General features: G+C 41.8%; 6 protein-coding genes across 7 annotated transcripts; all 6 read right to left on the reverse strand.

The window, feature by feature from the left end:
* Positions 1-1,386: 1,386 nt before the first annotated feature.
* Positions 1,387-8,028, reverse strand: RB195_005818 (uncharacterized protein; the record flags this gene model as incomplete). 2 transcript variants are annotated; one of them, XM_064178567.1, is made up of 2 exons in its annotated part: positions 1,387-2,355; positions 7,876-8,028. In XM_064178567.1, 2 exons carry the CDS (start codon positions 8,026-8,028, stop codon positions 1,387-1,389), a joined length of 1,122 nt encoding a protein of 373 aa, XP_064035602.1. The 2 variants fall into 2 exon arrangements, with proteins under 2 accessions (XP_064035602.1, XP_013300018.2); XM_013444564.2 differs by lacking the exon at positions 7,876-8,028 and having other exon boundaries at positions 1,387-2,316.
* On the reverse strand, positions 3,480-4,602 carry RB195_005819 (uncharacterized protein; the record flags this gene model as incomplete). Its single annotated transcript, XM_064178568.1, has 2 exons — positions 3,480-4,014; positions 4,406-4,602. The coding sequence occupies 2 exons, from the start codon at positions 4,600-4,602 to the stop codon at positions 3,480-3,482; spliced, it is 732 nt and encodes a 243-aa protein (XP_064035603.1).
* On the reverse strand, positions 4,627-5,070 carry RB195_005820 (uncharacterized protein; the record flags this gene model as incomplete). The annotated part of the gene is made up of 1 exon (XM_064178569.1): positions 4,627-5,070. One exon carries the CDS (start codon positions 5,068-5,070, stop codon positions 4,627-4,629), a length of 444 nt encoding a protein of 147 aa, XP_064035604.1.
* RB195_005821 (uncharacterized protein) lies at positions 5,228-5,629 on the reverse strand (the record flags this gene model as incomplete). Its single annotated transcript, XM_064178570.1, has 1 exon — positions 5,228-5,629. One exon carries the CDS (start codon positions 5,627-5,629, stop codon positions 5,228-5,230), a length of 402 nt encoding a protein of 133 aa, XP_064035605.1.
* RB195_005822 (uncharacterized protein) lies at positions 5,760-6,377 on the reverse strand (the record flags this gene model as incomplete). Its single annotated transcript, XM_064178571.1, has 1 exon — positions 5,760-6,377. One exon carries the CDS (start codon positions 6,375-6,377, stop codon positions 5,760-5,762), a length of 618 nt encoding a protein of 205 aa, XP_064035606.1.
* A 3,583-nt stretch (positions 8,029-11,611) lies between the features above and the next one.
* On the reverse strand, positions 11,612-14,757 carry RB195_005823 (uncharacterized protein; the record flags this gene model as incomplete). Its single annotated transcript, XM_013444565.2, has 11 exons — positions 11,612-11,664; positions 11,764-11,907; positions 11,961-12,092; positions 12,144-12,367; positions 12,438-12,598; positions 12,667-12,740; positions 13,067-13,177; positions 13,241-13,345; positions 13,403-13,509; positions 13,971-14,077; positions 14,710-14,757. The coding sequence occupies 11 exons, from the start codon at positions 14,755-14,757 to the stop codon at positions 11,612-11,614; spliced, it is 1,266 nt and encodes a 421-aa protein (XP_013300019.2).
* Between the last annotated feature and the right edge of the window lie 863 nt (positions 14,758-15,620).

Raw genomic sequence — 15,620 nt, forward strand, 5'->3', positions numbered from 1 at the left:
GATAAGGAAAGAAGATGTAAAATCAAGTTTGAATACTCTTTAAATGTGGTACTTCGCATTGAGAACACTTTCATCAATGCTTAAATTATTTAAAAAAAAAACTAAGAAATCGTTGTTAAAAAATACTAATCCAACTCTACAGAAAATGCCACTACGTCTCATTTTTATTGAACAGTGAAGGCGAGCGAAGCGAACACCACAAAATTCTGAAGTTTTGCTTTAGCCGGACGCTCAGACCGCTGGATATATATGAGAGTAAAAAGTAGTAAAAAGAAGACAAATGCTAGGAGTAGTAGCTGAAAAGTGTTCAGCAGTAAAGATCACAGGCGAATATTGCGAACAATATTCGAACACAGGCGAGCAGCATAGCGATCTCTTCATTCTTTCGTAGGAAAATTCCTCTTCGATCAAACTTCAGAATTATCCAGTTAATTCACAGCGAAACGTTTCGAACCATAAATATTGATCGACGAGAGATTAGAACAATCTGATTGGTAACAAATACCTACAAAGATCGGAAGCGCTGGTAGGTAGCTTCTGAACCGTCGGCAATCTACACCTATCGTAAGACTTCTAAATGATCTTTAATCTCCAGAGGTTCATGAGCAACTCAGCCCACCATATTCGTGTGTTATCAAATCTATTTGCTATCCATCTCCTCATCTAAGCGCAATCCTTTTGTCTTCAAAGCATATAGTTCGATCGCCGTTGATTGATCCATTGTTCAAATCATCCAAAGTTAAAATGTACTAGCGATTCATCATTAGCAATGATGATAAGATTTTCCTCATTCAAAACTATTTTAAAGGACTCGATCTCTCTTTGGATAAATCGTTACTCAAATGTGGAACAAGGATGACAATATTTTTTGAAATGAGCATATTTTTAGCTCGTAGAGACGCATGGATGCACGACCAACATAGCACGCTCTAAAATTAATAGTGTTGAGGTAGAAATAGTCCCTTCTCAGCAATAAGTTCATTTAAACTTGCAAAAATTCACAGTCGTTAATGGTATCTATACAAAGCCAACAATTTCGGGTATACAAGTCAGCCCATCTTAAGTTAAGAGGAATGCAGTGGAGTAATGTAATCATAAAAAAGACACATATGTCGCATAAAATCTAATTTGACTTTAGAGAGTTCAAAAAAGTCAAGACAAGAAAAATTAAACTTAAGTGAAACTGCAATCTAGATCTCTAATTAAAGATACATGCAGATGCCAAACTTGCATAAACTCCAGGATCAATCTTTTAATTAATGCGCTTTTTACGTTGTGAAGTTGCTTAGAGTGAAACAACTTTTATTAAACCTTTAGAATAGGATACAATTCTAATTTTTTGATTTTTCCAAAGCCGATACCAACAATTTTTTGTCTAATATTCTGTCAGACCCAAACTCCACTTACAACTGCTTCCGCCTTTGCTTGTGACGTGGGTGAAGGCGAAGAAGTCGATTTGACGACGGTTGACGATTCGGCTTGCTGCGCTCGACCCTTAGGACATAGTTCGATGGCTGATTTCGACTGAAACGTTGCTGGGAATTTGAAACCAGAACTTGGCAGCTCCGGAAGTGCAGATGATGGAGACTTTACAAGTGCAGTGTGCACCTCCACTGGTGTCGATGTAATCAATGACTGCTGCGTATCCCATTTGAATACAGCAGCTGACCCACCACCCAAAGGAGGATTTGCCAGAAGCACTGTTTTTGCAGTAGCAGCCAGCTTTGGTGTTAGAGAACCGGCAAACAGAGACACGTATTCTTCTGGTTTCCTTGGTTTGTACACCCATCTCTTCGATGGCAACTCACTCGACTTAGCCCGAACTTGTTGACCCTCACCAATCGATATAGCAGTCCTCTTCCCAGATTTCAGAGCTGTTTTCGACTGTTCCAGCGGTTTTTCATCTTCAGGCAGTAATTCTTGCGTTTTCCCTTCTGCTTCCTCCAAAATCCATGGCGGCAGTGCAGCGCAGTCAACCGGTACTGGCTTGATCACAGAAGGAACCAGTTCCTCACCAGTTTTCACTTCGAGCCCTTTTTGTTCTACTGCTCCATTACCCTTCCCAGCTTTATCCTCTTTACTAATCCTTTCAACCTTTTCGGCATTTCTTTTCTTTTCAACTACTACATTCTTGTGGCTTTGGATTAAATTCTGCGTTTTCATGAAATTCTTCTCTTCATTAACTTTTTCCTTTGCGTCACTCTTCTCGTATTTCTTCGAGATCTGTTCAAGACCAGTTGCAGTCTTTGTACTCTCGCTATCACTCTCCAGAGCACTTTTGGCTCTCTTTGATTCTGCTAAAGAGGACGAGCTCATTTTCGAGGAGCTGCCTGAATTGAGGGACGTTTCCAGTTTCTGAAAAGATAAAAAAACAGTTTTATTAAGCTAGAAGGTTCACTATAGCTGCTAAAGAGGAGTATCCTAGAGCGAGTACAGGGGAAGATTTTAGTTTAATAACTAATAATAACTAATTGGTAACTTCCACAAGAGACACTTCTCTTCACTTCGACAATCAATAGCGGCCTACAAATTAGAAATTAGTACATTATCTCGGTGAGGTGGCTCCACCTCATTACATTCCAAACTTGACAATCCTCATGGCAGTTTACCACAATCCTAACAAATTATTCACTTATCATTAAACGAAAACCACACAATTCCATTGAAACTTTTGAGATATTTCAGAACTGTTGCATAAGTAGGTAAAGTAACGGCTTCGTGCGAAATCGTCATCGCTCTTGCAAACTCTACCGACAGTCTTAAAGGCAGCGTACCACGATTTTGACATGGTGCGGAAACCACGGCGGGATGATAGATTACAGAAACCAGCATGGTTTCGCTCATCTTTCCCTAATCGTTGTAAACAAACGGCTTGAAAGACGACGCTTCTTACTATGAAGTGAGTTGCGAGGTGACACCCATTTGCGCGCGCCACATCCTGTTCAGGTGAAATCAATGTATAGGCAGCAGAGGAAATCGAAGCGTGCGCTTAGAAGCGCTGGTTTACGTAATCTATAACCTCAACACCAAGCTTTTGCTGTAGTTCCCGCATCACGTCAAAATCATGATACGCTCCATTCAATGAGCGACCACGAGGAATGATAAGATTTGCGGATGGGAATGTAGCTGGACTGTTGATAGTAACGAAACCGACTATGGCTTACTAATTACCAGAATCGAAGCGATCACTATCGTTAAAGCTTTTGTACTTGTTCGCGACCCACTACCAATTAATTATGATATCGCCACTCAAATGATTTACTTGCTTAATCGGTGGACTGATGTGATCGTCTGACGCGATTACCCGTACCTTCGCCGAGGTGTGCCGTCCTTGAACATAGCTATGCCCAACCTTCTCGATTATCTGTGAGAGCTTGCACGGAGTCAATCCATTCGTCGCTATTCCATATCTTGCGAAAGTTTAAGTCTCGCCCGACTGTCTATACACGCCGAGTGTTCTCAGGTCCTCTTTCACCACCTTAGTCCAAAACTTCCGCTCTTGGCCAAGTGGCTTCTTCCAGCTCGAACCCAACAAACTCCTCAGAACTCGGTGGACAAGGCGATCTGCCGGTCTTTTTAATATATCTGACCAAAGAAGCGAAGACCACTTTCGATGGTAGCGCAAAATGTTGATATCTTCCACATGTCATCCGCCGGTATACAACATCAATTTCTACGTGAAGATCCTCATGGTGGCATACACTAGGCCAGAAGTAGCTAAGCAGCGGTCTAATCAGCTTCCTTCCCGTGCAATCAAGCCTCTCCATCAACGTAAACGGTGCAGCCCGAGTCTCCGATCCGTACATCATGATGGGGCGAATTGCGGATATGTAGATTCGCAGCTTGACTTCGTTGGTGATGAGGGTCGACCACAGACATTTCGTTGAGGACTTAAATGCAGAAATGGCCTTAGCGCACCTTTGCTGAACATCTCTCTCGTAGCTGCCGTTGTTCTTCAGCGTACAGCCCAGGTAACAGAACTCATCGACGAGTTCTATCGGTTGTCCGTCCACCCTGATTCCCGTTCGTGGTCTCGAGGAGATCTACATCTGCTTGCATTTATCAGGGTGTAGTAGACGTAATCCATAGGCTGCACCCAACATCGATACAAGGTTGACAACATGTTGCTGCTTTCCGCGAATATAACGACATCGTCGGCGTACTCGAGGTCAGTCAAGGGGCACCCTGATGGTGCTAAGACAATGTCGGCAGGACACTGGTCTCCGGGTCACTGGTCACTGGTCTTCTTCGCATAATGTCGTCGATTGCGAAATTGAACAGAAAGGTCCTGCCACTGCTTCTTGTCTTACTCCTGTTACCACTTACCAAAGGTGTTGTATATCCAGCTGGTGCTCGAACTGCAGAAGTTATTCGTTGATTCATGTCATCAAGCTAGTGAACGAACTTTCCTGGTACTCCATCGGCGCGGAGACCGTTTAGAAGACGTCCTCGGTGAGGAGAGTCGAACGCGGCTTCAAAGTCCAGAAACGCTAGTTGCATTTGCTTCGAATACCGCTGCCAGATTTCGATCACACTTTTAACGAAGAACACTTGGTCAATCGTAGATCGGCCAGGACGAAAACCAGTTTGCTCATCTCGCATTGTTTCTTCGCGATGTTTAATGAATCAGTCCAGGATAATGCGCTCCAGTACCTTGTTTATAACACGCAGCAAAGAGATTCCTCGATAATCCCTTGGGTCCGTGATAGATAACTTCTTGTGGAGGGGAATTATGATGGCGTGTCTCCACGAATCAGGTATCCTTTCGTTTATCCACACTGAACGGATGATCTTTGTCATCTCAAGATATTTTAGCATTTCTGCGCTAATCCAGTCGTCTCCACCAGATTTTCCATTCTTCATTTTTTGAATACAGACTAGAACCTCCGACTCGGTCGGTGGCTCCTCGTTAACCGCATATGTCGGTCTTACGATAGCGTGCCCGAGTTCAGGAGCTGACGGCGCTTGCCGGTTCAGCAAGGTCTTGAAGTGTTCCCTCCAAATTGAAAGGGGTGCTTCACCGACAGCTACTCCATTGGCAGTGTTGAGGACAGGAGAACATCTTTTCATTTTGCCACTATACTGTTTTAGTAGAGCATAGGCTTTCCGCGGGTTCCCGTCCTCTCACGCCTTCTCAAACTCCATCGCTCTTGGCGTCCACTCGTTATCGCGGTCCTGTTGCAGTTGACGACGCAGCTTCCTTCTAAGACGCTTTTCCTGGTTGAAGTCACCAGCGCTGGGCGCGACACATACAGAATTGTGTGTGGATTTTGTTTCCGCAGATGCAAAGGCAAACTTCCTCCGCGGCAATAGAACCGGAAGCGTTTCCCTTGCACTTTGTGAAGGAATCCGCATCGCTAAGCTTCTTCCTGGTCCGTACTCCAACATGAATAGACACACGTTGGCGGAATTTTCTTCTGCATTCATCGTCTTTCAGACCTGCCATGTCGATTTTCGGTTGAAGAGGAACTCCTCGGTTTCTCTTGTGGAACCGTAGCTTGAAGCTGAGAAGAACTGGACGGTGGTCAGAATCGAACGCGACGTCCCAAACAGCTCTAGATTTTCGGATATCTGACTGAGGAATGTTCCTCGCCAGAACGTAGTCGAGCTGAAATTTAAGAGTCCTCATCTTCCGCTTGCGCTGCTCTTCAGGCGTTAAAAGGGTTGACCCCTGTCACGTGAGCTGATGGCGTCGATAATTCCTCTTAAACGTGGAAGCGATGATAAGGCCCGTCTGTTCGCACAAGTCGACCAGACGGTCACCGTTGTCCGACGTGCGCTCCGCTGCATAGTACCATTTTCTTAGCACATCGGATTGCTGTTCGAGTTCCATCTTCGCATTTGCGTCGATTGACCACCTGCTGGCTTCGTATTTTAGACATCAACGCATTGAGTTCATCATAGAAGGCGTCCTTACTGTTGTCCTCAGCGGTCTCCGTAGGTGCGTGAGCACTTACGATCCAGAGTTTTTGTCCTCTGCTATCCCGCAGTCGTAGAAAGGCGCATCTAGACGACGTTGAGCCAAATTTCTCCACCAGGTTCCTGTAATCGTTCCTCACAGCTATCGCGCAGCCACCTACTTTGTTCTTATCAGCATCACCGCAGTATATGGTGTAATTTTCAAGGCTGATGACGGGCCGACCTCTCATGCGTGTTTCCTGCAGTGCAGCAAGAGGCACACAGAGATATCGCAGAAGTCTGGATAGAGCGGCTTGTTGGGGTTCACTCGATAGTGTTCGGCAGTTCAGCGTGATGAAACGAATGGTTGTTGCCAAAGATTCCATCCTCCCTTCAGGCAGTTGACCTTTCAGGTTATGGGCTTTGGCGGTGTGCTGGACGACAGCACCTTTTTGCAATGTATGGGAAGCTTTCGCCATATAATAGCTCGTACGTTCCCAATGCGTACACTCGAACGCCTGATTGCGTTTAGTTAAAGCAGGGCCACCACGTGCACGTAGCAATCAGCCTCGTATACGCGGCCCCAACTAAGCTTGTTATTATATAGCATGATCATGCTATATAATAACAGGCTTAGTCTCCCACGTGTGTGTGTGTGTGTGTGGGTGTGTGTGTGTGTGTGGGTGTGTGTGTGTATGTGAGTGTGTGTGTATGTGAGTGTGTGTGTGTGTGTGTGTGTGTGTGTATGTGTGTGTGTGTGTATGTGTGTGTGTATGTGTGTGTGTGTGTGTGTGTGTGTGTGTGTGTGTGTGTGTGTGTGTGTGTGTGTGTGTGTGTGTGTGTGTGTGTGTGTGTGTGTGTGTGTGAAACGAAATTCCAAAAAGAGGGTGCAATTGGTCTACCAGCGTAGAATTGGTGCACCGACGCCAGCTACAAAATGGGGTGGACGGGTCCTGAGGCGTCAGAATGGTGCGTTGCAACTGTTTAATAGCTCTGACCACACTTCACGCTGCTTTTCGCTTCTAGAATTCCTCCGCGTTTCTATTTTCTTGCATCTTTGCCTCAACTTGGTTACATGCCTTTCTCAGAAAGAGGATACACGAATGAAACCCGCTGCTTAAATAGTACCCACCAGTTTACATGATCTGACGTGGAACGTTTTCTTTATGAGTACGATGATGTTGTTCACGTCATTTTATGTTAAAACATAATTCTGTGATAACTGTTGGAGAAATCAGGAGGAAAATCCATACTTCGAGTAATATTTTCAAATTTTGTCTGCATTATGTTGGTATCTAAGGATTATGTATTTAAAGATGACTTTTGAATGATCTCCAAATGTGGAACTTTTAGAAAGGAATCTATGAAATTTTGCCCTAATTTTATACAGAAAAAGAAGAAAGTATTATTAGAAAGGCACCAATCTAATTTCACAGTAAATGTCGCTACCATTAATTTTCATTGATCAGTGAACGCGACCGAAGCACAGAAAGTGTGAAGTCCGGCGTTAGCCGAACGTTCAGACTCGTATATAATAACGGGCTTATTCTGTCACGTATGTGTCAGTCACGAAATTCGAAAAAGGAGGTGCAACGGGTCCACCGCCGTCGAGTTGGTGCGCCGTAGCCGAAAAGCTATAAAATGGGATGGGACGGCTCCCACGGCGTCGAAATGGTGCGCCGAGGCCAGATAGCTATAAAATCGGGTGCGATTGGTCCACCGGCGTCGAAATGGTGCGCCGTAGCTAGAAAAGCCTGCCACTAACAGGATTACGGTCGATGAAGCAGCTGATGGTAGGGGTTTTTGCTGACAATGTATATAGTAGTGTCAAAACATAGATGCGTAACCGGCTGCGCTCAAGGCGGTATGGGATAGATTACTCTTACTTGAATGGCTGTTGTCTACGGTGCACTGGTGTACTTCGTTTCATGATCAACATGTAATTCGACAGAAAAACGAATCCAATGCAGATACTACCTGTTGGTCTTCTTTACTTTCCCCAGAGCGCCTATCTGCTAGCTTGTCAGGTTTTGTATTGGTTTTGCAAAACGATGATGCCATCAACAGCATTCCGAATGTTACAAGTGCTGCTCGTAAAGTGTCCAATAATGTGCTTGTTTCTAACCTCATTCGACGCTAAGTACCTGCAAGGAACACTATTCCCTGCGAGGAAGTGAATTCTAAAAGTAGTGACCAACCTGAAATAGCCAGTAGATGGCATTAATACAGCTGCAGCAAGCTCGGCCGAATCATAGAGTAATCAGCTAGTTTAAGGAATTCTATCAATCCTTTAATACTTGTAAATAGGACTTGTACTTGCAAGGATATCGTTTCCGCAAGAGAAGTCACTGCTAATATTATCTTAACGCAGGGCGTACCTAACGACTACAAGCCCTCGTACCTCCCCGAAATCATGGAACAAACCACTGAACCACTTCACTTCATTAAACTTCTGAAACACCCCTATTAATTTTTTTTTTTCACTTTTTGTTCAGCATCTATATTTCTGCATCATATCACATCACAGCATCACTAAATTTGCTGCCGAAGTCCCATAATCTTGTCTTGAAAACATCAAAAAACAAAACATTATGGAGGAAAATACAGTCTTTTTTTTTAAATAACTGACAAATTTCTACTTCACAAAGCTCCAAGCACTATGTTACATTATAATCGCATCAAAATCTGTTCACATTTCTGAGCCCTCGCCTTCGCCACACAGACTTCACCCCTTAATAATGAAAACGCTTTCGTTTTTTTTTTTAGTTGTCTCAATGAATGATTTCAACCAAGATCACCGTTTTTCTGAGTAGATACACTGACGTTAAAGCTGCCCGTGACTTCAAAGTTCATTTAAATGACGGCATAATGATGAAAGTGGTAAGTTTATCCTGATGGAAAAACAAAATGAGCCTTTATCAACCTTGTTAGTACCGCGCAACCCATTTTCTAACATGGGTTGTCTTATAAGCAGGGTCGAGCGTGTATATGCGGAAAAAAAAAACACTCCAAACACTACTGAAAACGACCTCTCTCCCTTCCTAATAAATTTGACGTGATAAATTGATCAGAATGAGCAGGCTTCCTTCCCTATAACATATTTCAAACCAGATCGGTCTTCATGAAGTAGTAGCTGGGTTACTCGACTTTCTTCGAAGTCATTCTCATTCTGACGCGCAGCCGAAAATATGGAAATTTCACACTTTTCTCGTTGCGAGATTACGGTAACGCGACTGATAAATCCGCTGCATCATGGTGTGTGTGTGTGTGAGTATATATATATATATATATATATATATATATATATATATATATATAGATTAGAATGGGTTTCTATGGTCCTAATGCTGCTAACATCTTTTCTTCAAAAAGAGGAAACAACGTACGAACGGCTGCTTAAATACAATACATAGTAGCCAACAGTTTACGCGATCTGACATAGAACGTTATTTTTATCACTACAATCGTGACATTCACGTCATTTCATGTTCATTCCATGTTAGCACATCATTCTTTGTTAACAGTTGAAAAAGAAGGAAACTCACATTTCGAATAATGTTTTCAAATTGCTGAGATTTGAGAAAAACATAGATGTAAAATCAAGTTTGTTTTCTCCAAATATTGAAGTTTTAAAACCATAAAATCTTTCCTATGCTCAATTTTCGGATAAAAAAGTTTGAAGAGAGTGTTGATAAAAAAAAAACAATAATGTTACCAAAAAACGGATGCTGATCTCTTCCTATTGGTAAAAAAAAAACTTGACCAAACTTAGTTTTTTTGGTTGTATTTTAGCAAAAACACACCACCTGACTCTTCAGGTGCCCTTGTTCTCACAAAAGCTACTTCTGAAATATTCAAAAATAATAGGAAAAATTTACCATTTTTCTCAACTGGGTTTCAGAAAGCTACGAAAGCTAGAAGCACCAAAGTTCGCTGAAATATAGAAAAGATCGGCCTTTACAACAGTGCAAAATTATTTTGCATGAAATTTACAGTGAGTGTTGGTATTCATCAACGGATGGAGCTTATTTTGTATTAATCCTATCTCTATCTCCAGTTGTAGATGTGTTTTTTTTTCGTTTAGTAATATTCATTGAATATTTATTTATTTATTGACACACGAGGCTAACTTCCGAGCACAAATACCCCGTAGAGCTCAAGAAAAGCAATCCAATAGCTAGTATAATCTCGACGATACATGTTATTGCCAAGAAAAACTTGATAGAATTGTTATGGTGTCGTAGGGAGATGAATATGAGAAAACTCAAAAAATTGGCGTGAATAGTGCAACTGAGTACTGAATTTCTTCTGTGTTTCCTGGTTCACGTACGTATCAACCTATATTTCTTCGGAATTGCTTTTTTTTAGCGATGATACCAAAACACACCTTTTTTTGGATCTTCCATTAAGCCCTTTAGAACTGCGAAGATTTCACTTCCGTTGATCTTTGATCGCTTCGATGAAAACGGCACAAACCCGCGCTGCATCTTACGGCGACATTGTTCACTGATATCGCCGGGCCTCTCACCAAAGTAAATATCAAATTACCAAATTTCGCACCCTGCTTAACAGCGAACACCCTCTCCTTCTTTTCTCTTTGCTCTGTTAATTTCTTTCCTCACCTTCTCACTCTACTTACGACCTTACTCTTGCCTCCCAGACCTCTTACGACCTCCTGTTCAGGAGATCCCAACAAATGCTTGACTTTGTTCTATAAAAGTGAGATAAAAACAGTGAACAGTAAACACTAGTATATCTTCAAGGATATTTTATTCAGAGAAAAGATAAGGATTCTTCACAGTATATTATCACCAGGAGTATTTGTACAAATGATACCGTAACCATAAATGACTTCCTGATGTTCCGAATGTCAGAAACCATAACAATTTTAATGAATAAATTTTGCGCACGGTACATGTGCATGATTTGGACAAACAACTGGCGCTCCGACGGAAAGGAGGATGACAGCTTCCCTCGGCCGACGAAAAAGAGGCAATAAGTCGAAAATCTTTGTAAGACAATTTCGAGATTTGTATTTGGCTTACTTACTTCCATTTCTTTATTTTAATTACTGCTTTTTAAACACTCACTTATATTCTGTACCACGCCTCCTTGCTCCTTCAAGGAAAAATTCCTGCGGCCGACACTGTCACTTATGCGTAGACAATTCAAAAGCACAACCCAAGCGATAAAAAAAAAACACTAATCTACCGAAAACTACGGTATCAAAAAAGTGACAAAGGAGCTTCCATCTAGCAAAAGGTTTCGATACCCAAAAGGTTTCGGTACCCCTTTAGAAGAAGGTGGTGACACCCAAAAATAGCTTGTTTCGAAAGAATAGCTGCAGTTGGCAGAAATAACTCTTAGAAGCATTAACAGAATTTGTCTCACGCCAAGAAAGAGAAGGTGAGATGAGGATGACATTCAGAAAACCTTGAAGATACAGAGTAATTACGAACAACGGAAATCACCCAAGATAGCAGGCAAAAAAAGTAAATAAAAAATCTTGAAAGAACGTTGAGAAACTAGGGAAACACGTGCAGATATTCGGATGTGTAAAAGCACATATTCCCGATCAGTTTATTTTGGTTCCTCGGCTATCAAGGATGAATTGTGTAGGGAAGGCGGTAATAGTACATTTGATTACCTAACAGAACCAAACTTTGTCAATTGTGTGATAATGTAAAAGATTCCATTGTACAGTACATCCTTATCAGCTAGCATTTGGAACGTCTGCAGAATCTTTTTCATCTTTTTCAGATTCATCTGAAGCATGAATCGAATAGATGTTCGAAAAAATAAGCTACTCTACATCTTCAGACCAGCAGAAGATTTTTGTGAAGATCGTCTCGAAAAAAAGCTTACCCTTGCGTCGATTTCTCTCCGAGTACTTCTTCGATTTAAAATCAGAGTTAGATGAGGCTGCCGCCGACCGACTCGATGCAGTTGCAGCCCCCAGTGCTGCAAGAAGTCGTTCTGAAGGTTTTTTGACAGGACGCGATGTCTGTCCTAAAATATAGCGCTATGAAAAAAGGCAAGAACGTAAACATTATGCTACAAGCCTTCTCTTCTTCTTTGCCGCTCAGCAGGATCGCGCTTCGGAGGTGGAACTTTTTTTAAGGGTGAATCAAGGCCCATGGTTCCCTTTGCTTCGCTATCCTCAGACCCTTTGTGACTTTCCACCGCTTTTTCTCCTGATGGAAGTGAACATTGGAACTTGATCAACGATATAGCAAGCTACTAACCCCCATCTTCTTTCTTTTCCACGGCACTCTCTGGCTTTCCCTTTCCACGCTCTCTCCTAAGTTTTAGCGACTGCTTCTCGAATTTTCCAGATGAAGAGACCGGTTTCTTTTCTCTGGGCTCAGTAGTAACTGGCATTTTCTTCGCATTCGCGAAAAGTCTTGCCAAATGGTCAACTGGTTCTTCTTCTTTCGTGCCTGTTTCTTTTCCCGTATCCTTGTTATTACTATAAAAATGATGCATTAGGTATATCGGAACAGAGAATGCTAATTGAACAGAAATAAAGAATTCCTTACTTTTCTGTTTTTCCCTTCTCTTTGTCCTCCACCGCATTCGAACGCAATGATCGTGGTCCCCAACCTCGAGAACTGTTCTTTATCTCAAGCACACCACCCTTTCTCTCAGCATTCGGTGCATCATATCGATCGAATCCTGATCGGCCCGCGCGACGTCTTTCCTGCAGACAATACCAAATCGGTGATCCGTGGCTAATTTTTGATCGAAACAAAGTGCTCAAAAATTCACCGCTTTGCGCTGTGCTTTGGCCTCCATTTCTTTTATTATGTATTGTGTCAGAGGGGTAGGTTGAACAGCAGATGCTTAAATAGTTTTGAGCATTCATAAGCATCCATGATGAAGAGAGTGGGGAAATTACACTAACTAAAACCCAATCAACGGAGATTTGCAGAATTAAGCAGATGCTCATAAGAACTGCAAAAACGCCTCACTTCCAGCAAAGACGCGATTCAATATCAAGTTGAAAAACACATGAAGATCAGCTCTCATATTTCTGCTTACGCTTTCCATGTGGGAGACACCATCATTCCATTAAGAAAAGTACGCTATCATCACATTCGTTTTTAGCAACTCCACAGTTTCTCATGCGTACATTTCAATCTCACTAGACTGGTGATCACTTCCTCACCTTTTGCATCCAACCTCAACTGTTGTGCATGCAGCAACTGCTCATCCAGTGATAACCTGGCCATTTCGTATTCAACTTCAAGATCGTGCATGAACTGCTTATATTCAATTTCTGGAATCATAATGTAAGCATGCATTAACCCGATTCATTTGTCAGATAATCGAGATCGATTACCGTTCTCTATGGTACCGCATTTCGGATCTTTTGCTACATCACTTCGTGGCTTGCGTGGTATACGATCATTCGATGTTAGCTCAACCATCGCCGCTGAGTAGTTACCTGAAGAAATGTGAAGCGAAAATCTTTGGCTGACACAACGCAATTATCAGAAATCACCGTTTGAATCCGCAAACCGATAGCCGTTCCATTTACGGCTGAATTCTAATACTTCAGAATTTTTGACGAAGGTGAAGTAGCATCGAGAGTAAGCAAATGGTTCCATCCTTTAAAAATTAGTGGATTTCAGACATTGTTCCCAATATAAAGACAAACGTCTAATGTCAACATCATTCATACCATAATTGGCATTATATAGAAAAATGAAACAGAAAACACAAGTCGAAATAAAAGTCTCCAGTGTAACAAACTGTAAAGAAAGGGAACACTGAAACTTGTAGATCAATCGAAAAGAAAATGCTGAGCAACGAATTTCCATTTTTGAATAAAAATGAGTTAAAATGCAAAGAGCTCATCATACATACTCCAGTAACAATACAAAATAGGAAAAAAAGAAGAATTGATTCAATTCTAATTCGCACAAACTTAGTCTTAATAGAAGTGTTACTAAAACACAAAAAAGAATCAAAACAAAGACACTTTTTTCAATCCAAAGGGAAATTCCTATACCATTTTAGATAGATTTGAGAAACTAAGGTACCGTTGCTAACACTTCAGAACAACTCACTCCTTATCAGCCGGCACAAAATATGTGTATATCGACGGTGGGGTTTGTCCAAGCTTGGTCATTAGTTCAGCTTCTGTCATGTCGCGTGGAAGCCTCCTTAACACCACCTAAAATGAAAATAATGGCTCTAAGAAAAAATGAATTGATAGCAATAAAGCGTAGCGGCGTAACTTCCTTTTCATCAGAAATGCACACTCTCGTTATAGAATTCAAAAAAAAAGGAAACCAAAGAAAATGTCGACAGATTCGAGTGTGAAAAAAGGTTAGCTTCATTCCAACAGCTACGCTAACAAAAAATAGACGAATTTGAAATCTTGAAAAAAAAACAGAGTGGAATCTATGAACATGATAAAAATAAACAATGCTAATGTACATCTCTTGAACATTCTGATCAAGACTAGCAAGGGGTGTTTAGGAAAAATAGTTTCTAGCGCTATATCCTTAAGAATCCCATCAAACCGCATTTGGATGTTCATTCGAGATGCAATTTGCAAATATGACATTCTGTGGAAAACATTTATCACTATCTCACTGTGTAAAAACTGTATAAAAATTGAGTTACAGTGCAGAACTCATGTAGTATTCGTGACTAACTACCTAGTGAGATAATGACCAGAAGAAAAATTTAAGGAAGAAAGGTGGAGTATAAATCAACAAAGTCCAAGGAAATACCAAAATTAAAAAAAAATAATTCGAAAATAATTCCAACAGCACATAACTTGTACGAAGAAATGTTCACCTTTGTGCCTTTCGGAGCGCTTGACTTTTCCTTCTCTGCCGCGCACATCTTGTTTACTTACTTGATACTACTTGATATGCAGCGAGTGATGTCTGATATGCCAACCGCTGGTCTGAAAAGAGATACTGGGGAAAATGTAGGGGGTGGCGGGCACTCATTAGGCCCCTTATTTCTCAACACTCTAGCTTACTCTTTTCGCTTAGTAACTCTATCTAACATGTCATAGATCCTCCAAAACTAATGTTCAGATCGTAGGACCCCGAATGATTTTAATATTTACTTCGAGAAATAAGGACTGAGTGCACACCGCGTCCGCGAGCGTGCTGGCGAAGGCCACTGAGGTCTCCTCACCAATAAAAGTAACGAATAGTCTGCTGAGAGGACCGGAGTGTGTACATGGGACGCGTTCTCACGTACCTCGTAGGGAGGCACGCCGTTGCCACGCCACTTTTCGGGACGATCAGGTGGAGATGAGTGCAGGCACGCTCATGCTCGTAATCTATACCCCTAACTTTTTATACTTCACTTCAGGTTTCCCAACTACGTCTGTTTCGCGACACTCCCTTAGCACAGAAAAGTCAACACAAGCAACATAAGAATCTGGTGGAGAACAGTAGATGTATGCACATAGTGCTATTTCAATGAAGACAATTCTTCGGGACTCATGCAAAAAATACTCTAAATGGTGTAGAAAGAGCTCGATTTTTACGGAATGCGAACTGCAGCGAGGAACGGTGCTAACAAGGATCCCCTTCGATCCTAACCGCTACGCTCCTTCGCATCGCTTCGAGCGCATCCGCTTACGCAACTTTCGGTGCTTCATGCCATTTTGACCCACATATACTTCCAGTTATATCCCAATAATGTCTTCTAACTTCCTACAATATTAGAAACCAATGAACTGGTTAAAA

This window comes from Necator americanus, chromosome I (genome assembly GCF_031761385.1).
Source record: "Necator americanus strain Aroian chromosome I, whole genome shotgun sequence".
NCBI lineage: Eukaryota > Metazoa > Nematoda > Chromadorea > Rhabditida > Ancylostomatidae > Necator > Necator americanus.